General features: G+C 42.5%; 2 protein-coding genes across 3 annotated transcripts in view; both read right to left on the reverse strand.

Annotated features, from left to right (window-relative positions):
* The window catches only part of COMMD10 (COMM domain containing 10), a 136885-nt gene extending 132395 nt beyond the window's left edge, over positions 1-4490 (reverse strand). Inside the window, exons 1-2 of one of the 2 annotated variants that reach the window (XM_081827237.1) lie at positions 4362-4490; positions 2926-3016 (exon numbers count right to left, since the gene is read on the reverse strand). In XM_081827237.1, coding sequence (XP_081683363.1) covers positions 2926-3016; positions 4362-4402 — 132 coding nt within the window. In that variant the 5' untranslated portion in view covers positions 4403-4490. Of the gene's footprint in view, positions 1-2925; positions 3017-3967; positions 4166-4361 lie in introns of those variants that run through there. The other variant, XM_081827238.1, reaches the window with a different exon arrangement.
* Positions 4491-20486: 15996 nt separating this feature from the next.
* ARL14EPL (ARF like GTPase 14 effector protein like) overlaps positions 20487-21716 on the reverse strand; it is a 6974-nt gene continuing 5744 nt past the window's right edge. Inside the window, exon 3 of the mRNA XM_081827210.1 lies at positions 20487-21167. Within this exon, the coding sequence (XP_081683336.1) occupies positions 20945-21167 (223 nt within the window). The 3' untranslated portion in view covers positions 20487-20944. The remainder of the gene's footprint in view (positions 21168-21716) is intronic.

The raw sequence follows: 21716 nt of genomic DNA on the forward strand, positions 1-21716 counted from the left end.
GACCAGTTCAAAGAGGACTCCCAGACTCATGCTCAGGCACACCCATATTCTCTACCTCAGCTTACTTTCCGTATGTTTATTCCAACTAGGGAATCCAAGGAACCAGTCTGGACAAAAACAGATATCCTCTGCCCGTAAGCAAATTAAAGTGTCAAGCTGATAACATTTAGAACAGCAACCCGATCCCTAAAACTCCTCACCCATCTACCCATGCCAGGTTTCACTGTTCTAAGGGCTCTGCTTGTCTCAAGGCAAAGGCCCACTTAACAGACCAAGAGTACATAAAAGAAAGCTGGCAGATCCCGAATGTCACTGCGAACTTTATCTGATAAGAACTCTTATCACAATAGGAGCCCCTCTAGAAGAACATTCCCTGAAACTGTCCAGGAAAAAAAATTTGCACCTTTCCTGACATTCTTTCTTAGCAGGCAAGTTAGCACCTATGTATGTTTTTGTTCTCAGTTGCTTCAGCTGTCAACAATCTCACGTTCTCACGTCCACTACTCTACCACTAACAGCATCGCATTTAAGCACCTCTGTGGAATGCTCTGGCCACCCACTTACTCTAAGATAGACACTAACTTATTCGCAACTCAATTAGATGGAGAGGGTCAAAGACAAACTGCATATCACAGTTTTCCTACAAAGGTCCTATCCTCCCTCACTATAAAGAACAAAAGATGTATCTAAGAGCTTTTTGTCCCATGTTGTTAAATAAGTGTAAGAAGGCAGCCATCAGCTCAGAGAATCAAAGCAGAACTTCTGTATTGATTGCCTACATCATTCACTTTTAGACTAATTTATATACTTTTCTGTACTCTTTCCTGAGGTTTACTGTAATGGGTTAAAGGAATGGATTCTGGAAACAGGCCGCTTACTCACTAGCTGTATGATATTGGACAAATTATTTAACTGGTTTCTATCTCAGTTTCTTCGTGGATAAAGTAAGGATAATAGTACCTACTTCCTAAAGTTGCTGTAAGGATCAGATGAATTAATAATACAAAACCATTCAAACTGTATCAGAGGGAGCAATGTAACTGTGAATCACAAATACCACAAATGCAGCTGCTTTTAGTTTGTTGTGGTAGTTCTTCCTGTCTCTCCATCTCTATCACAGATTCCTTATAGCCAGGAATTTAGAGGGTCTGCATTTGTTTTGTGTTTTCCATGCAAGGCAAAGAATTAACTCCAAGAATAGATCTTGAGCGCTCACTGCATAAGCACCAAGGTATTAGGTATGGGAAATGTAAAGATAATTAAAACATGATACTCAAGGTATTCAAGGTCAGCGAAAGACCTTGTCATCATAAAACAAATACGATGCAGTACTAAAATGAGGTGACAATGAACTGAGTGTTTTAGAAGCACAAAAAACAAACTGCTGAGAGCAAGAGGGCCAAATCCTTGAAAGATGCATAGTTTTTTCACTATAGAAGGGAAGACAGACATTGCAGGTAAGGGAAAGAGTATACACACAGACATAGAGTTGGAAAAGTTCACAGTATGTTCTAGCAAAAGAGCACAGTCCAGTGTGACTGGAGCACTTGCAAAGTGGGAATAATATAGCTTGTGGCCATATTATACTGTTATTATAAGATTATTATAATATAATACAATGTTAAAGATTTTGAACTTTTTCCCCATGGCACAATGGGAAGTCAATGATGGCTTTAAACACTGTACAGATATGATCAACTGGGTTTTTTTGGTTTGTTTTTGTTTTTTAGGAAAAAAAAAATTTGGAGAGATAAATGGACTAGCATTATGAAGCAGCGATAGGAGGGAGAAGGCTTTCGGCAGAGACACCAGTTTGAAGGCAGTTACTGTAGTCTACGGCAGGGATGTTAAAGATCTGAACTAGGACTATGAAGAGAACTTGGATTTAAGAGACATGTCAGGGGAAGAAAGGGCTCAGAGGGGGGCTGGCTCCCAGGAAAAAGAAGAGGAAAGGGTCCAGGTTCTCCAGGTGTGGTACAGAAGTGCTGAATCACTATATTGTACACCTGAAACTAATATTACACTGTATGTTAACTAAGTGGAATTTAAATAAAAACTAAAAAAAGTCCAGTTTCTCATTTAATGGTGATGCCTGGCACCACCAGGCAGAGCAGTTACTAGATACTAGGTGCACCATCAACATGTGTTGGATTCAGAAGTTAACTTAGAATAGTGACCAAGCAGTGAATCACTAAACATCAATATGTCCAAAATAACCACATCCTTGAAATAAAAGTAGAAGAGGCAGATTAAATGAAAGATTAAATATTGGGTGCTGGCTAGCATTATTTTTAAGGGGAAGAATGAAATCAGAATTTTCCCAAAGCATGTTACACAGAACCTGAGTCCCAAAATATATACCATGATACCACAGTTCCAAGGTCAAACACGTTTGGAAAATCTTGCACACCATATTCACCCTTAAATATTTACTGTAAACACTACCATAAAATACACTCTGAAAAATATATATATAATATATACACTCTGAAAAGTTCCATAATAAAAAAGATTAACTTTAATGAAAAGAGAATTTCCCAAACTTTTTTTTTTTTAAAGATTTTATTTATTTATTTGAGAGAGAATGAGATAGAGAGAGAGCCTGAGAGGGGGGAGGGTCAGAGGGAGAAGCAGACTCCCTGCTGAGCAAGGAGCCCGATGCGGGACTCGATCCCGGGACTCCAGGATCATGACCTGAGCCGAAGGCAGTCGCTTAACCAACTGAGCCACCCAGGCACCCCGAGAATTTCCCAAACTTTTGACCATGGGACATCACAAAATGTTCTAGAGAGCCAAGGACATGCTGGGGAACACTATACTTCGGAAAAAGCTTTTCAAGTAGTAACAAAAAGTTTCAGGGCAATCACAAGAAATCACACGAAAGTACAGAAAGTATAGAGACTATAGAAATGCAAAAATACAAACCTTCAGGTGAAGTTTTTGAAGAATTCGGGTGAGCAATCGTGGAAATCTTCCTATATCTATTGCATTTATCAGCGACACTGCTTTTTTCATGCTAAATAAATTTGTAAAACAAAATTTTAAAATGAGTTTTCCAAGTGGAACTGTTCCTGCCATAAGTACACTTATCTACAATTGCTATTGTCTCAAAGTTTCCATTTCAACAACTCCGATTGCTATGAAGAAGAACAGATGATGGCCAGCAAAGGAGGCAGGCTGTTTCCAAAAAGATGCCTCCCAAAAATACTTCTGCATTTGGCAGTTTCTCTTTCTTTGGGGGCAAGGTGAGCTACTAGAGGAAGTTTGCACTCTGTGAGGAACGGCATTAACTCTGCAGTGAATATTCAATACCCACTTAACCCAGAGAGGAACTATGGAAAGAATGGCAGGAGGAACGTGGCAATGACACCAAAATACAAAGAAAACAATGTTGCATGGCAGATAATGGAATATATATATATAAAACATAAAATCATTTGGAGTAACAGTACACAGTTGTTTTAAAACCGTGATTCAGTGGTAATAATCAACTTTAAATTATACTACTGGTTATGGCTTACTGATGTGGTGAGTGTTAACCAGGACACTGATGTGACCGGAGGAACTGGCCATCAGAACTCAAGGCATCCAGAAAGAAGGAAAAACTTTGAAATGACAACTCTCTTCTTCAACAAGATTCCTGCCCAATTCAGGGACAAGGAAGTTATTTTCCAACTTCAATTATTTACCGGTACACCTCAGCATTTTTTCCGCATCCGCACACTACCTGCACTAGTATTTATTTTTCATGAAATGGGAGTCATTTCTATTCAAATAACTGCATTTTAGGAGAGAACTTTGTATCACCACCCTGGGCAGCTGACCTTACCTACCATAAGCAGAAATGAACTAAAAATAAATAAAATGAAATCAAAAGCCATGTTACCAAATTCTGGCTAGGTACTGTGACCAGCCCCAAACTCCCGGCCTGAGGACTATTCTACCTGGAGTCAAAAGGGATACTGACACGTGTTAGGGATTAACGACCGTCCGGCACCACTGCGAGCCTTTCTCATAATCAGGCCTGAGCGAGAGAGCTGAAAACAGAGAAAGGGCAGAGCTTTGCACGTGATTCAGCACCACTCCAGGCAGGCGTGGGTTCTTCAGATCCCACACTGTGGGCACGGTGACACACACCACACACCGTCCTACTGACCCCAGCGGCCAGGCGCACTGGAGCCCCACGTAGGTGAACCACGGACAGGGTGAGACGCCCACAGCCCCCGGCACTCCTGCGGGGCCGCACCGCGGTTTCGCCAGCCCCGCGCCCACCCCCTCGGCCGGGCCCCGCCTCGGAGCCAAGGCGACAGCCAGCAGGGGCGTCCTGGCGCAGCCCCGTCCGCGCCACCCCTGGCGGCTACCTGGGGCTCTCCGGCAGGATCAGCGCCGTGGTGGCCGCCATCTTCGAAGCTCCCACGCCTGCCGCCGCCGGTCAGCTGTCTCCAGCGCAGCCAATGACGGCAGGCCTACGGAAAGCCGGAAGGCCCAAGCCGCGCCGCCTCCGCTTCCGGGCGCAGGACCGAATCTTGTCCCGGGTCCTCCAGGGGAGAGGAACCGTCCTCGTTGTCCTCCCGCCACTGTCACTGTTCTGTTCTGCCTTAAGACTGTTTGCATATTTTAACTTATTTATATTTATCTATTTGCTTATTATACATGCTCAGCTGACTCTTGAAGAACTAGCCTTTAAGGTTGCCCACCGTGCCACGAGTCAAAAATCCACACGTAACTTCTAACTCCCCCAAAACTTAAGTACTAACAGCCTCCTGTTGACCGGATGCCTTGCCTTATCACCGATAACGTACTCGATGGACTCACTGTGTATGCTATATTTATCACATACTATATTATTACAATAAAATAAGCGGAAGTAAGCTAGAGAAAAGAAAATGTTATTAAGAAAATCCTAAGGAAAATACACGACAGTGCTGGACTATATTTATCAAAAGAATCCGAGCATGAGTGGACCTGCACACTTCACACCTGTGTTGTGCCAGGGTCAACTGTATAAATATCTGGATATGGATATGTATTTCTATGTCGTCGGCATGCATAAACATATATTTAGGTGCGTGTACCTATACATACACATTTTTTTTTTAACAGAAAGTTTAAGCACACCACCGCAGCCAGTGTCTAGCCTGTGCGACAGAGGGGCAGGCAGTGGAAAGCTCTCCCCCAAAGCAGCCCGGGGATGTCACACATCCATCCGCAGGAGAGGTCATGCCACCAGCTCCAGCCTTGGCACTGTGCTATCAGCCCTTCCTCTATCTGTATCCCTGTATTCATTGAGCACCTACTGTATACCAGATACTGTGCTAGGCACTTGGGATACAAAAGACCAAAATTCCTGCCCTCAGGGTTTGCTGGCAGTTCAAATGGACAGGTTTCATTGCGCCCCTCTGCTGTCCGGTGCTGAGCTAGGTACAGCTTAATACGGGAGCGTCATCCCCGCAGAGACTGCCATTTAGAATCTCACAGTAGAGCAAGGACCCAACGTGGGTTCACGAATACCTTTGTATGCCTCAGAGAAAAACATGTAGGGCATTCCAGGGATTCAGACGTAAAAAGAGTGGTAAAAACCCCGGGGGTAGGATCAGGAAAACTTTCTGTTGCAGGAGGCATGAGATCTTGAATGATAGATTACGGCAGGTGCCCTTGAACTAGTGAGAAATGGGGAGTCATTAATGTTTTCAAGCAGAGAAACTTTTGTGATGAGAGCCGCGTTCTTTTTTTGTCTTCTTTTTGGGTTTTATCTTTTGAAGCTTACTGTCAGCGGAATGATTGGATTGGAAAGAGGTAAGCAGAAAGTCAAACAGGGAATTATTGCAATAATCTATGGAAAGCAATAAAACCCTGTGGTAGTAAAATAGCTTTGGAGAGTGAAAAAAATAGCAAGTGAATTAGCATTACATTTCAGCTGTAGAATCTTCGGGAGCTGGCAAAAGATTGAATTTAATTTTCTTACCTAATTATGTTTTACTTAAATTATTATTTAAATTAGTTGGCATTCCTAGAGCAGCCCCAAAAACATCCTAACTGAAAGGAGAAGCAGATTGCAAATTAAAAGTGAATAATCCCCACATGGATAATTGAGTCAATTATACAGTGTGTTGAACACATACAAATACATTTAATTCCACAACATTCCACACACTCCCCAATTTGTGCAGTATCTGAAAAAGATGTATGTGAATCTACATAAATTATAGGTCTCCGATACAAACACAGATTACTTTACCTGGCATAATTTTAGAAGGGCCCCAGTTCCCTCGACTTCTGAATAATTTCCCTTTGTCTTCATTCATTGCCTGAAGTAGGGCCACTAACCAGCTAAAACCATTTGGAATCTCTAGTGAAATTTACCTCCTCAGTTCCTTCACAACCATAGCTGGGATTTTGAGCAAAAGGGCATCAGGATTTTTCGAGCCCTAAATCCATGTAACCTGGAACAAAGCACTTTACCTCCCTTAAATTTCTTACTCCTGATCTGTAAAATGGGAATGGGAATAATGTGTGTTTGCTCCCCTGGGCTGTGGTAAGAATTAAACAGTGTGACGTGTATAAGGGAAAAGCACTCTCCCCTCCTTTATAACACAAAGCATAGACTTCCAAGGTTTTAGCAAAAAATTCTCCAGGATTTCTCTTAATTTCTCTTAATTTCTTCAAGTATTGGTACTTGTTGCTATAAAGGCTTGAGGCAGAGAATAATTTCACCCTTTAGGTGAGACCCTCACCCAAAATATTTCTGTGGTCTCTGGTTCCATATGGATCCACAGAAAAGTCCTTTGTAGTTGTCTACCTGTGGCCACCTGCTAGAGACAGGATATGTACCTCCTGGAGACACTGTTCCATAGCACACTTTGCCCCTAACCCTCAGACTTGTCAACCCATCTTGCTGATGGATCCAGAGCCCAGATCAGCTGCCCCTGATCTGTTATGGCCATGAAACATACTGAACGCCCCCAAATTTCTTCCGTATCCTTGCCTTCATTGCAACTTTTGCCAAATCCAACTTTTTTTTTTCATTCTGTGTTAGCCTGGATTCTCTAGAAAACAGCCTGAGTTACATGCTAGTGCATCCATGGAGACTGTCATTGTAGGGAATTAGGAGTGAGTGCAAAAGGGAAGGAAGGAAAGGAGGGAAGCAAATACAAGATGGCATGTTATCCAGCTGGTTACAGATCGAAAACCTGGTTTATTTCTCAGTACTGTGATATTTCCAGACACACTATTTTGAGATACCGTGTCTTCCAACAGCCCAAGAGGTGGGAGTGAGCAAATTTGTCTGCAGACTCTTTCCAATCTTCTGTCTCTCATTGATCAAAATTTGTCCCATGGCTCAAACCTCCCCTGGACTCACAGGGTATATCCCCTGGCACCTGTAGGCATTCACTGGAAAATCTAGAGTCCCAAACCTGTAGGAGAGGCGAGCTCAGGGCACAATCCCTGCCCATCCTTCTCTCCAGATGGTCCTCTCCCACCCACCACCCACCTGCCAAGGATGGCCACAAGGGGCAGACTTTAAGACCAACAGTTCAGGGGCGCCTGGGTGGCTCAGTCGTTAAGCGTCTGCCTTCGGCTCAGGTCATGATCCCAGGGTCCTGGGATCGAGCCCTGCATTGGGCTCCCTGCTCGGCGGGGGGCCTGCTTCTCCCTCTCCCTCTGTCCCTACTTGTGTTCCCTCTCTCACTGTGTCTCTGTCAAATAAATAAATAAAATCTTTAAAAAAAGACCAACAGTTCAAAGTTCCAGGGGCCCCTTTATTGGGAAACTTGAACAATGCGCTGCCTGAGATGCAGTGAGGCTGAGCATATCTGGAGAGGTACATCACTCAGAGACAGTTTTACACCTTGGGTGGAATCTCAGCTGAAGAGTTGCTTGAGCCTTGAATGTTTTAGCTCTTCAGTGATGCAGCCTTTTTAGTTCACATATACCTGGTTGTTTTACCAAAGCCTACAACAGCACAGATTGGAGTGAGGTCCACTGTGTCCTGGGAGCTAACACTTCCTTCTGGGTGTGACCTTTGTCCTGTTTGGAGACCCTCCCTCTGGGTGAGTTCCTTCTCAAGGGCCCCATGGCCATTTCCTGCAACACAGCCTGCACCCACTCTCTCCCCACTAGGCGTGATTTATATCTTTGACACTCAATGAAGTAGATACAAGATCTGAGCATTCCCGATCTCCAAAGTCTCCACCAACACTTAAGTAAACCCTGGGTACATTTACAATGCAAATGGTTATCTCTGGAGGAAGGGTAACACCTACTCACACAACAGACTAGTATCTGAGCCTCAGGAACCCAGTCCAGCTGGGACGAACCTGTAAGTAAGCCCTTGATATATATTGTCAAACTGGGGCATATAGGCATTTTATTATGCACCCAGAGTATCCTGGCATTGGGTTAGCTAAGCATCTGGCCCAGGTCCTTAACTCTGTGAAAGTCTGTAGTCCTACAACTCATCCTGAGTTTCTCAGGTGAACTATCAAAGGTAGTTCAGAGTCACATAGGGTGGAGGACTAGAACTATCTGCTACTCACCGCCCTATCCCCAGATGACTACAAATACAAAATTCACATTCAGCTGCTTTGTCGCATTCGCTTGCAGAAGCCATCGGACCAGTTTTTCTCCTCCTCAACACCACACGGAACACACACCTCCCCCTCTCCACACCAGCCCTCGGTCACAGTTGTGAGCCCTGTTTTTAGCTCTCTAGTCAGCACATGCCTCATAGGTGTGAGGGAATCAGCTGGAGTGGAACTGAAGAGCACCCTTCTAGATGAGAAACATGTTCCTTCCACATTTTCTCGGTCACTTCTCAGGGGAATGAAGTTTCAAAATTGCATATTTTTATTTATGAGTCGGTTATATGACTGTTCCTGTTTGGTGTGAGATACATCAGGAATAAAGAATGCATGAGCATCATCTGTTCTCTGAGTATTTGCACACCAGGCTGTGATGTGGAAAGGAAGTGAGAAGCTTAGGAAAAAAGGAAAAGAGAAGAGAAGAGAAGAGAAAAGAAGGAATAGCATCAAGCCACATTTGCTGATAACAAAGAGTATTAACCAAATGGAGGGTGGCCAAGGGTATAGGAAGGAAACATTTATTAAAATGTGACAGGGGCGCCTGGGTGGCTCAGTCGTTAAGCCTTCAGCTCAGGTCACGATCCCAGGGTGCTGGGATCGAGTCCCGCATCGGGCTCCCTGCTCCGCGGGAAGCCTGCTTCTCCCTCTCCCACTCCCCCTGCTTGTGTTTCCTCTCTCCCTGTGTCTCTCTCTGTCAAATAAATAAATCTTTAAAATAAAATAAAATAAAAAAATAAAATGTGACAAATATATACTTTGTGATACATGAACAGATCCCTTTCTATCTTCAAGTTGAAATCCATCTCAAATAATCACCCCTCCACTTTAATTTGCACCTAGTTTCCTCCATTCTACTTCCCCAAGGCCTGTGCCATTAACAGGACTGATATTTACACGTAAGACGTGTGAAAGATTAAATGGTTTCTTCAGTAATTTCCACCAGTGAACACAGTTGGAAAATAAGTTGATGGCGCTTCCCACACGTATTGGATGTGGTGCTGTTACAGACTGCCTTTTACCCAATGACTAGTGAAGAAATAAAAGTGGTAGACACCACAAACATGCAACAGAAAAAGAAAAATTCACTCCTCAACAGCAAACGAGAAAAGAGTAACTTAACAACACATTTGAAAAAGTGTCTGCCAGGAAAAGAAACAAAGCATCTGCCCTGCCTAAGACGGACTCTAAAGGTGATCCCCCACCTCCTAAAACAGTGCTAGAAAAAGAAGGCATCCAGAAAGCCATGAGAATTCCTCAGTTTATGTATTCCCCAATTTAGAGAGGAGCAGAATGGGAGGTAAATAGCCAAGGGGAAGGCGTGGGAAATCCCTGGAGGCTTTAAGTCTGTGAAGGCTGACACAGGACTCAGTGGAGGAACCTGCAGGAATCACTCCTTTGTTACCTCTGAACAAGGGAAAAAGTAGAGTGGTAAGGCAGAAAAAACAAAACTATATCTAGTATTCCAAATGAGGAGTAAGGAGCTGGAAATTTGAAAAGAGAAAATAAGAAGAAAGGATATCCATAGACAAAAGCCAATGGGAACAGTTACATTGAAGCTGCAGTGAAAATAGACTTCCCTCAACACCCCACCCCCTTCACTGTTAATACTGGCTGAAATCCACAGGCACCCCACTCCTTCCCCTATACAAAGTGGAAATCAAAAGAATGAAATAGGGAAGTGAGGGGCACCTGGGTGGCTCAGTAGGTTAAGCATCTGACCCAGGATTTCTGCTCAGGTCATGATCTCAGGGTCCTGAGATTGAGCCCCACATCAGGCTCTATGCTGAGTGTGGAGCCTGCTAAAGATTTTCTCTCCTACTCCCTCTGCCCCTCCCCACCTCAAAAAAAAAAAGGAAAAAAAAGACAAATCTTACGGAATAGGGAAATGAACATCAGGGCTCGCTTAGGAGGAGTCAGAGGCTCTGCGGTGCCACAGTTAATGAAGGGCTGATCTAAAACCTAGGGCATCCCTGCTCGGGGACTGAACATGTCCCTAAAAGTGGAGTAAATTTTAATACAGGACAGTGAATAAAATCTCAGAGTTGAGAAATTGAAAATTAAATGCACGAAAAAATGCTACCCTCAGCCCCAACTTCCCCTTAAGTTTTTGGAGAGAAATAGATGGAAAGCAATACTGAGCCATCAGGCTGGCATCCTGGATGGAAAAACAAACAGATCTCACCGTAGCAGGCAAAAGAACTAGAAAACTCTGGCACCACATCAGAGGTCTGGGCAGAGCTGTCCACGCTCCACACAAATAGGATGAGATAAAGCGACATGGCAACTCTGCAGTCATCCTAAAAATATACAAAAAAGGGGGATACAGTATGCAAAAAAGGAGATGAAAAGTGCAATCTGGAATAAAATATAGCCTAAGAGGTAGAAGATAATCCCATGTGAATGCTCAAGATAGCACTTAGTAAGAAAATTAATTCAGTGGAACAAGAGCTAAAAGACAACTTGAAAAAACATCAAAATTAGATGTAGAAGGCGTTGTGAAACCAAAGAAAGAGAATGAGGACTAAAAGCACACCATTTCCTAACTAATACATAAACTAGAAACGGAGAGAAACAGACTAAACACAAGTGCAAATTGAATTTTTAATAGAAAGGAAGGGACTATTCATAGCAAAGGAAAGAGACAAACACAAAGTAGATACCAAGAACACAGAAAGGCCAACCCAAAGATAACTATGTCCCCAAGGCAAAGAACCCAACAAAGAGACACAAAAATACATTCAAATATTGTAGTAAGGAGTCTGACTCCATTTTTGATGTTTGAGGGCTCACAACCTTCAATACCCCATCACCCCCTCCCCCATGCTGCCCCATACCCAGGCAGACTAATCAGGAAACTTGGGGCTTCCTCCTTTAGCATTGGCAAGAAGTTCAAAACACACAAACTGCTGGTCAGCACGGGATAATCTTCTTGCTGGCCCCACTCGCTAAACACCATGCAACCTCATGCCAAGAGCCCTTCTCCCTTCTCCCAAGCCATTTATGGACCTCCTTGGGAGACTCCTCCCAGAAAGCCTCACTATTTGAGTAATAAAACTTTTCATACCTTCTCAGTGTGTGTGTACCTTCATCAGTCTCCACACCAAACCTGTTCCAGTTGGGGGTGGCGAGTCCACCTCATTTCTATGGGATAATCACAACAAATATATGCCAGAAGACATTTCTCCATTAGACTGGAAAAACTGTATGTGTAGCTTGATGGAAGAGCATATTGTGTTCCGAAGAACCTGATATAAAATGATGATCCTGGGACATATTTTGGTAAAGTTATCAAACTCCAAGGATAAAGAGAAAATTCTTTGGGCATCCAAATGAAAAAAGTAAGAGGAAAAAGAACCCACAAATTTCAGACTTCTCCATAGCAATGTCTACAAAGTTTTGAGGGAAAAAAAATGCTTATGTTGAGCCAAGATGCTGTTCAATTATTAAGCAAAAGTTACATATTCTCAACCAGGATTGCATTCATAGTTTTTATGAGTTCCTTTTGGGAAAACTGATAGCTGAAAACAAGTCAACCAAGAGATTAATGAAAATAAAGAAGTCAGGAATTGGGGTGCTTCGGCATTTAGTGAACATTAAATCCATGTAGAACCAAGGTTTTGTTAAAATGGAAATTAGGTTGATGAAATTAAATATAAGTATTTTAATGTTTGGTAGTATAAAATTAATGTATTGCTAAAAGAACTAGTTTCAGAATGGACAAAATAGGTGCAATCAAGTTTTAAGAGTACTAATTTCTAAATTTTTCACACTGTCTTAAATGAAATACATCACTTAAGCAATAAATTGACTATAACTTCTTAATCTTTTCTTAATCTTTGTGAGGGTAACAATCTGGAGAGCTGTGGTCTGGATATGGTCCATCAATATTCCTGTGGAAATATTTTGCTCATTTTGTTTGATCTACTCGGTGATGACAGAGGCAATGTAATCAGAGAGATTTTTATTTTGAGAACAATACAAAGTGACTTGATATTTACAGCTTGCTTCATGAATCATATTCTACTCCTGAAGGCACTTGAGTTTGAGACCCCTGCTTCAGAGGAGTATTTTAGGAACACACATGCCTTTGTTAAAGAAACAACAATCTAAAATAATTTCTTTGGTTTCTTTTCCTTCTCTTATCCACTTTACTAAAATCATTTCTATATGTCTATAGGTAGATTGCACTTATCACATACAGATCGAGACCTAGACATAAGTATACATACAGAGAAAACTGGAATTCAGTTTAGCAGATGTTCACAGCTCCTGGTTGGTAAGATTTTTCTATAATTTTTCACCATCTACTCTGTACTTCTGTGTCTTGCTGGAATTTCCACTAATGGGAATGTATTGTTTGTACAGAAAGAGTAAAGTCGTCATTCAAAACATAATGAAAACAAAGTGAATTACTTATGTGCCCAGGTTTTTTTTACATTAGGTGCTAAAAGAGATTATATATCAATAACATTACTTTGAGTGACCCAAATATTAACATCGTTTCTCATGGTAATTTGTAAATAATAATAATTCATTAATCATCATCAGAATTCACTTAAGGTCTTTTTAGTGTTAAAGAAAGGTTCAAAGTAAATTATTAATAATACTGCATTTGGAAAGAATGTGATCATTTGTCTCTTCAGCATAACTGCCCATCTTTTGTTTACACAGGATTTGAAGAGGTTTTCCCTTTTTTTTTTTTTTTAAAGATTTTATTTATTCATTTGAGAGAGAATGAGATAGAGAGAGCATGAGAGGGGGGAGGGTCAGAGGGAGAAGCAGACTCCCTGCCGAGCAGGGAGCCCGATGCGGGACTTGATCCTGGGACTCCAGGATCATGACCTGAGCCGAAGGCAGTCGCTTAACCAACTGAGCCACCCAGGCGCCCGAGGTTTTCCCTTGAATGTTTGTTTAGATTAGTGAATTGACAAGAGGGGCACAGTTACTTTCTTTCACAGTCAGCATAGCATTACTGAAGATAATGTGATTCTTCTAATAAGTCAAAAATATCCAGAGAGGTCCTAACTGGTCTCATTAGAACCCCGGGTAACTCGTAGGATCTGTGTGACACTTCACCCAATTTCCTCATTGTTCCAACAACACGCCAGCCCATTCTCAGCTCTGTGTCTAGGCTGGAGTCATTTCTCCCTTGTGATATGCTCTCAAACAGAAAAAGGACATTAGGTAAAAGTTAATACGTCCGAATAGAGTATGAATTTGAGTTAATAGTAATGTATCAGTATTGGTTTATTAATTGTAACAAATATGCCATAGTAATCCAAGATCTGGTATTTCAAAAACACAGTCCTTCCCCACGAAGAACTTACAAACTCAGGTGAACTTTATATAAAAAAAAAAAATAACAATAAAAAATAAAAAAAGACAATACAAAGTAGGAAAGAGTGCCATGATTGATGTGAACATGGGTCACAATACAAAGTAGAAAAGAGTGCCATGATTGATGTGAACATGGATACTCTGAGTCCACGGTGATACTCACCCTTTATCAAGCTATGTTTACTGTGTGCTCAGCACGGTGGTAAGCGCTGTTCGAGCATTATTTCATTGGGCCTCACAACAGTCCTGTAGGCAGGTCCATTTGCATAGGTGAGGAAACTCACAAAGAGAATTTGCATGACTTTCCCACAGTCACTCAGTGGTGGTGGGTAGAGCCAGGACCTGAACGCCAAGTGCGAATCCAGACCCGGCTCTTAACCACTGTCCTGCTGACAGTTCCATAAATGCTGAAGGTAGCAAGGAGCCTGACCTTCAAGAGGGCTCTCGCCAGACAGAGTGTGGCCAGCAGCATCAAAATACCAAGAGGAGGTCAAGCAAAATGATGATATAAAGGTCCTCAGGCTTGGGGCGCCTGGGTGGCTCAGTCAATTGAGCATCTGACTCTTGGTTTTGGCTCGGGTCAGGATCTCCGGATCGTGATCTCAGAGTCGTGGGATCAGCCCTGCATCAGGCGCCATGCTCAGAGGGGGTCTGCTTGGGATTCTCTCCCTCTCCTTGTGTCCCTCCCCCTGCTCATGCTCTCTCTCTCTAATTAATAAATCAATCTTTTTTTTTTTTTTTAAAGAAAATGTCCTTGGGCTTTAACCACAGTGGGGTCCTTGGGAATCTTGGCAAGGGAAGTCTGGGGTGCATGGCGGTGGGGGGAGCCAATGACAAACACAGTGAGTTGACAAATGAATATGTGACAGACATGGATACACCGAGGGGCGTCTGGCTGGCTCAGTTGGTAGAGCATGTAACTCTTGATCTCAGAGCTGTGAGTTCAAGCCCCATGTTGGGGGTAGAGTTTACTTTAAAAAAATTTTTTAAATAAAAAAAATTAAAGAAGAAATGGATACACTGAGTGCTGAGTATTATTTCTAGAAGCCTGACTGTTCAGATAATGGGAGAGGTCAGCAATAGACATCCACCCAAAGAGAGACCTTTTCTACAATTTGTTCTGCTTGTTTTTTTCTGAGAATGGAGACATCAGAGCATGGTAGTGCATGAGTGTGGAGCTGACCTGCCTAGCTTCTCTTCCACTCGGTTTTGCAACAGCACCTGATTTTATTTGAGTATTCCTCTTCTCCCACTCCATGCTGTCTTGTCAGGACTGAGAGTCTGAGGCAGGGGAGAGGGGAGGTTCTGACCCACCTTAGGACATTCAACACTGTCCCTGGGGTCTTTAAAACGTGAGTGATTGATACCAGGACAAAAATGGTTAGAGTCGATTCACCCCAACAATGATGAGGAGTCCGGCTCCGGGTTAAAAACCTCTGTGTGATTTTTCAGGCTGACCTTCCAGAAACCTTCCCTGGCACGTCTCAGGAGGAAAGTTGCCCACCCCATGCCAGTGGGGTGCACACAGCTCGTGCACTGAGCTGCAGTCAAGCACTAAGCCCCTTTGGCTCATGCTCTTGGCACATCTGCATTTCTCGCCACGTGCCTTCATTCCTTGGCGTCTTTATCTGAGGCTTTGGGCACAGGTCTTCTTCAGGCACTTCTGCTGAGGGCTCCTTATCGGGGCGGGGGGGGAGGCGGGGGAGGAGGCAATCTGAGAGACACTTTTCCCCACTCTGACTCAGTAGCCAGTACCCTTCCACTCCTATCAAGTAGCTTTACTCAGACACCTAACAACCCATTTCTGCCTCAGCTCAGCTGAGCACCTGACAAGTGGTCTTGGAGGTCACGGTCTATAATGCAAGGTTACCCAGCCCGATAGAGCTGCCCTGCCATCTGCTCTTCCCGAGGCCAGCTCTCGTGCATTTCCTTACATGTGATGGGCCCTTTTTTTGGCTTCAATTAGCCAGAGTTCTTCGTAGTTGCAAAATCCTAGCCGTCGTGAGCATGTTTATAGGCTGATCGTGAAAAACCAACAAAGAAACTTAAAAAAAAAAAAGACCCCATATCAGTCCATATAACTAACTGGGTATCTTCACCACAGACAGCTTGAGAAAGAGACATAGTGGGAGCTACGCTTTTTATCTGAAATATTTTCTAAACTATTTTTCTGCTAAATGGATCATTTTCAGGTATAGTTCTGAAGCAAAAAAAAAAGTCAAAATAAAAATATATTTACCAAACCTAAAGGTCTGTCATAGATTTGGAAATGTTGAGTTCAACTTTGAGGGAAAAAACCCAAATCTATTTCAGGAATGGAATGTTGGTTTTGTTCTCTGGGTAAAACTTAAAGTACCCAAGAATGGCCAGCAGAGGGAGCCAAAACCACGCATGTAACTTTATTCTTCACAAACCTTTTAGGAAAATGGGTTATTAAAAACTGCAAAATGCAAATGAACCTCATCTTGCCAAAATATATGCAAAAATCATAGAAATCATATAACTTAATGCTGCTGTGCTGCCATGTGCTGTATGGAAAATTTTAAAGCTAGAAAGAGATTCTGAATCTCAAGTAGTTCTGAAAAGAAGCATCCCCCCGCCCTCCCTTCCTCTCTCTTCCTCTCTTCCCTCTCTGGGACTGGCTTGCAATAACTCCTGAAAAGTAGCTAATTTGTATTCTATTTCAGTTGATACATTCTGAATTGTATAACAACACTTTTTCACTTGTCACTGCTGGGAGCAGCCTGGTTCATACTGGAAACAGGTGTGTTGAGAAGAAGCCAGAGAGCCTCTGACACAGACCTCTGAAATCAGGCCTCAGGGATACCTTAGGAAAGAAAAGGAACAGGTTTCTCATGAAAGTTCATTGAAAAGGCATTTGCTGCAAGTATAAATGTCTCTCCATTTTCTGGGTGGTACCTGCATTAGTCAGGATGTTCCCTTTCTTGGCCCAATCTAAGAGGGGAAAGGAATTTATTGAAAGGATACTGGTTTGCATTACCCTTTTAGTGGTTTACGGTTAAAATTTGGGGAAGATATTTTCTACATAAAAATGAGAACAGTTTATTTTGTGTGACTTAATGTTCACAAATTTGAGAATTTAATTAAAATGGATTAAAAACCCCCAAACAAACACTTCAGGCCCAAACGGCTTTACTGGCAATTTCCAACAAATATTTAAGGAAGAAGAATGTCATGTGAAACAAAGCCAGAGAAGAAAAAAGAGGAAGTAGTTGCTATCCTTTTATGAAGCTAGCATTACCTGGATTTCAAAACCCAAACGAGGGACTTCCATTTCCAGAAAGATGGGGTAGATGTACCTTTTCTATTCCTCTCAGTAAGTAGAGATAAGAAGGATGGATGTTATAAATAAACATTAAGAGGACTCTGAAAGGTGGAGAGAGGCCGGCAGATGGATAAGGACCTCAGACAGGAGGAAGGCTACACTGGGAAGGGGCATGGGTTTTCTTTTTACTTCATATAGCCTAGGAGTTCTTCTTTCTTTCTTACCCACTGTATCCCTGGTGCCTAATAAAGTGTCCAGCAAGTAAGAGGTGCTTGGTAAATGAATGAAGGAATAAATCAACGAATGAGGGATCACTAAGTAGTGGATCTATTAAGCATGAAGGACTATCGAAAACACTATTGAAGAAAAAACAATTAAACTCAGTCCCTGATCTCTGATATATTCCCTAAACATTGGCCAATGTAAGAACACACAAGGTGAGGGGGGATATCTGCTAAAACTACAAACAATAAACAAAAATCAACTGCTTCTTAGCCATGACTAGTGATGATGTCATTTCCTCTCTACAGAATGAAGAACAGTGCTATGGAAAAAGGAAGAATTTTAGGCAATCTGAGAAGAAGAATACGAACATACCAAATACAGGATTAAAATAAAGATTCTGAGAAAGAAACACAGTATAAAACTGCTTGGACCATTCAATCCTGAATAACCTGAAAACTCACTTCTGCTGTTGTCGACACCATGGAGAAGGAAGGAAAAGAAATAAGATATAAGGATTTTCTGGGGCGCCTGGGTGACTCAGTTGGTTAAGTGTCTACCTTCAGCTCAGGTCATGATCCCGGGCTCCTGGGATCCTGGGATCAAGCCCCATGTCAAGCGCCTTGCTCAGAGGGGAGCCTGCTTCTCCCTCTCCCTCTGCCCCCCGCCCCTCCCACTCATGCTCTCTCTCCCTCTCTCTCTCTCCAGTAAATAAAATCTAAAAAAAAAAAAAAAAAATGAGGATTTTCTTTCCATTATTTTATACAAGAATATGAGCTGATCTAAAGCATTCAATGCCTACCACATACTGTCAATAAATCCTAAGCAATCAAGAAATCCACACATCAAATGACACCTGCTTGCAGGGCCGCTTTGCTGAACAACTGTAGGGGGTGCTGTTGGCAGGGTCGTCCATGCGAAAGGCACCCCCTGGACGCACAGCAAATATCCTAGCTGGCCAAACACTGCAGGCCGGCTCAAATAAATGTTTCGGTTTCCAAGGCATTACAGAACAACATGGTGGTATCTACAATTTCTATACATATTCATGAAGACACACCACCAGGATGTGAAAGAGAGCCAAGCAGAGAAGGAATATCCTGTTCTACTGACAAGACAGTTTCCTTGGTTAATGTCACCAGACAGTACAGCTATATTCCTTGCTAATCTGAATTTCGTTCAAATCACTGAAGAGCTTTGTTCATTTTGTGCCAAAATTAGACACTTGCAAGATAAGTTTCTGACAATTCACATGAATTTATTTGTGCTCGGATCATTTAGTGTGGGAGCCTTTTTAAAAATGCATAGAAAGGGCTTTAGAACCAGATGAAATAATGTGATTTCTAAAAAAGCACTCCATCAAATGTTTTGCTAGGGTTCCATAAAAGCAGTATGAGGTGTCTGCTTCGTAATCATACAGTTTTTTACTTCATTTTTTGCTTTACTTGGAAAACTTACCAACATAATCTGCCAACACACTTTTTAAACCAGTCCGTTTTAAATCAGATGATCTCAACTAACGTTTAAGACTAAAAGATGAGAAGAAACAAAAGGGAAAGATACTTGAAGGTTAATTTGCCTAAGATTATTTTTTTAAATATGAAAATAGGACAGCTAGTAATAAGGGAGTGTTTCTCAAACTTAGCTGAACATGAGACTGACCTGGGGTGTTGGATGACAAGTGAGAATTTCCAGGCCTCATCCCTCATTCTGATTCCTGAGGTTTGGGATGGGGCTCAGCAATGTGTGTTATTAAAAGCAGTTGAAGAAGCTTTGCAATCAGGCAAATTCGGGAAATACTTGGTGTCAGGGAAAGAACACTGACCTAGTCATGGAGTTCAAAACACTAAGGCTCTTCTGTGTGTCCTTAATTGAGTCACTTTATCTTACTGGGGCTAAGTCCTCAGTTGTAAAAATAGAACAACAAGAAGGGTTTTAGTCTATAATCTCCTTGAAGACAGGAACCAGCTGGGCTATGCTCACAATTGGGTCCCCCGTGCCTTGCCTGGTGCCTGGCACCTAAGAACCTCCCAGATATTATTTGTTGACTAATTCACTAGCTAGACAACAGGCAAGATCCCTTTTCAAGTGTAAAAATTATATGATTCTAAAAATAAGTAAGTAAGAAAACAATTCATTTGGTCAGCCATGTACAAAACAATAGTTATTCTCAAACCCAAACAAAATATAAACCGAAAAAAAAAAAAAGCACCCACTCCTTTTGCTTGGCACATTGCTGGTAAGTATTTCAAAGGATCAGACTTGGGTAACTTGATCTCATGCCTTCTTCATAGGATGGGAGGGTTCAAGGTAATGAACTGGATGCACTTAGCATGACTGTTTGGCTCACAAAAGTCAGTAGAGGCTCAGTAAAAGTGAGCTGAATCTGGAACCCCAGGAAATTACGTGGAAAACAGAGTAAGTTCTCCTGCTACACATACAGGAAAACTGTAGTCATAGGAGGGCTTTTAGGCTTTTTGTTACTTTAGTTCCAAAACGTATGGTCACGTAACAAGTCGAGAATTATTAGGAACCTTCTCTGACACCTGTGGGTTGTGCGAAATACAGGCTTTTGAAACTAAAAAGAGGGGTGCCTGGCTTAGTCAGTGGAGCATGCAAATCTTGATCTCAGGGTTATGAGTTCAAGACCCACGTTGGGTCTAGAGATTACTTAAAAATAAAATCTTAAAAAAAAAAAAAAAGCAAATCCAAAGAAGGCTTAGTTCAAATTTCTGCATCCCTCCTAAAATGTTTCAGAATTGAAAAAAAAAATCACATCACCTGTCCAGTCAACTGCATATCAATACCCTCCCTGAGCTAACACACAACAGTACACTTTTATATAATAACTTGTTTCCTCCTTTTGAAAAAAATTCTGAAAATACTGATCCTGAGATGGTGGGAGGGGGAAGGAAACCACTAACTTTTAGGACATTCAAGTCCCAATTTCTCAGTTTGACAAGTAAAATACAAATTGTTCATAAAAATATTGCCAAGTTGTGACCAAATTTAATCGGAATGTTATTAAAACATTAAATTAAAAAATAAGACTATGCATATGCAGTGCAAAATCACAAGATGTGGGGGTGTTTTTTATTCAAAGAGCAGTTCTGACTTGGAACTGGCGTAAGGGTCAGTAGGTCTTATAAATTTAAGACTGTACGTTCTGTGTAAGAAAAGCTCCCAGCTGCAGAATTCTGAAACTCTTAAAACCACACGATCTCAGGCAGTGAAGAGGCAAGAGATTTTTCACTGAGAGCGGAGATGGAGGTGTTCTGGGGAGGCGATGCTGAGATCACCCACCATCCTTCTCTGGGTACAAGGTGAAGGCGTTGGGGAAGACACAGAAAAAGGGGACAGAGTAACGTTCATGCTATATTGTTCTAACAGCTTCAGAGAACAGAAGTCTTCCGTATACTTTCCCAGCATCTTCCCCATGCCCTAAAATCCACCCCGGAGAAAGAGGTTGGCTTAGGTGTCAGGAAGAAGAACCAAACCAGCCCGCGTGCAATGGCCCCTAGTCAGGCACCAGATAGGGCAGCGAGCTGACCACCTCCCCGGATTCGGTGACAATGTCATCGTACACCCAGCGTCGGTTGCAGCGGCACTCGGGCCCGCACTTGTTGGAGTTGCACTTGGGACAAGGGTAGAAGCAGCCCAGACAGTTCTTCTCCAAGCAATCACACAGATCAGCATCATTGAAGATCAGCCTGCCGCTCTTGTCGTACTTCTTCCTAACTCTGCCGGGAGAACAGAAGACAGTGCCAGGTTCCCCAGCAAGGAGCATGAACCACTCTGCAGCCACCTCCCTAACTCCGATCCCTTGATTCCGGGGAACCAGCACCCGGAGGATTCCCCAGCCACGATTCCCAATAGTAGATGGCAGCGGTGTCCCCAGGAAATTCAGCCCATGTTCCCCCCAACCCCCCCACGCCGATTTCCAACACAGCCGGGCTCATCACTGACAGGACACTTCGGTTTCCCTGGAAGGTGATATGCCACCAAAGTCAATTATAAAGAAGAGCTGAATAAAAGCTTCTTCCTACAAATGCCACCCCCCCATTTTTCTTTAAAAATATAATCATTCCTGATGGGATTTTTCCCTGATAAATTACACTCTTTTTTCTTTCTGCAAAAAAGCACTCTAGTGAGAGAAAGACATGTATCATATGATCTCATTGATATGAGGAGTTCTTAATCGCAGGAAACAAACTGAGTGTTGTTGGAGTGGGGGGTGGGGCGGGAGGGATGGGGTGACTGGGTGATAGACACTGGAGAGGGTATGTGCT

This window comes from Leptonychotes weddellii, chromosome 7 (genome assembly GCF_054177405.1).
Source record: "Leptonychotes weddellii isolate Sample4059 chromosome 7, ASM5417740v2, whole genome shotgun sequence".
Classification (NCBI taxonomy): Eukaryota; Metazoa; Chordata; class Mammalia; order Carnivora; family Phocidae; genus Leptonychotes; species Leptonychotes weddellii.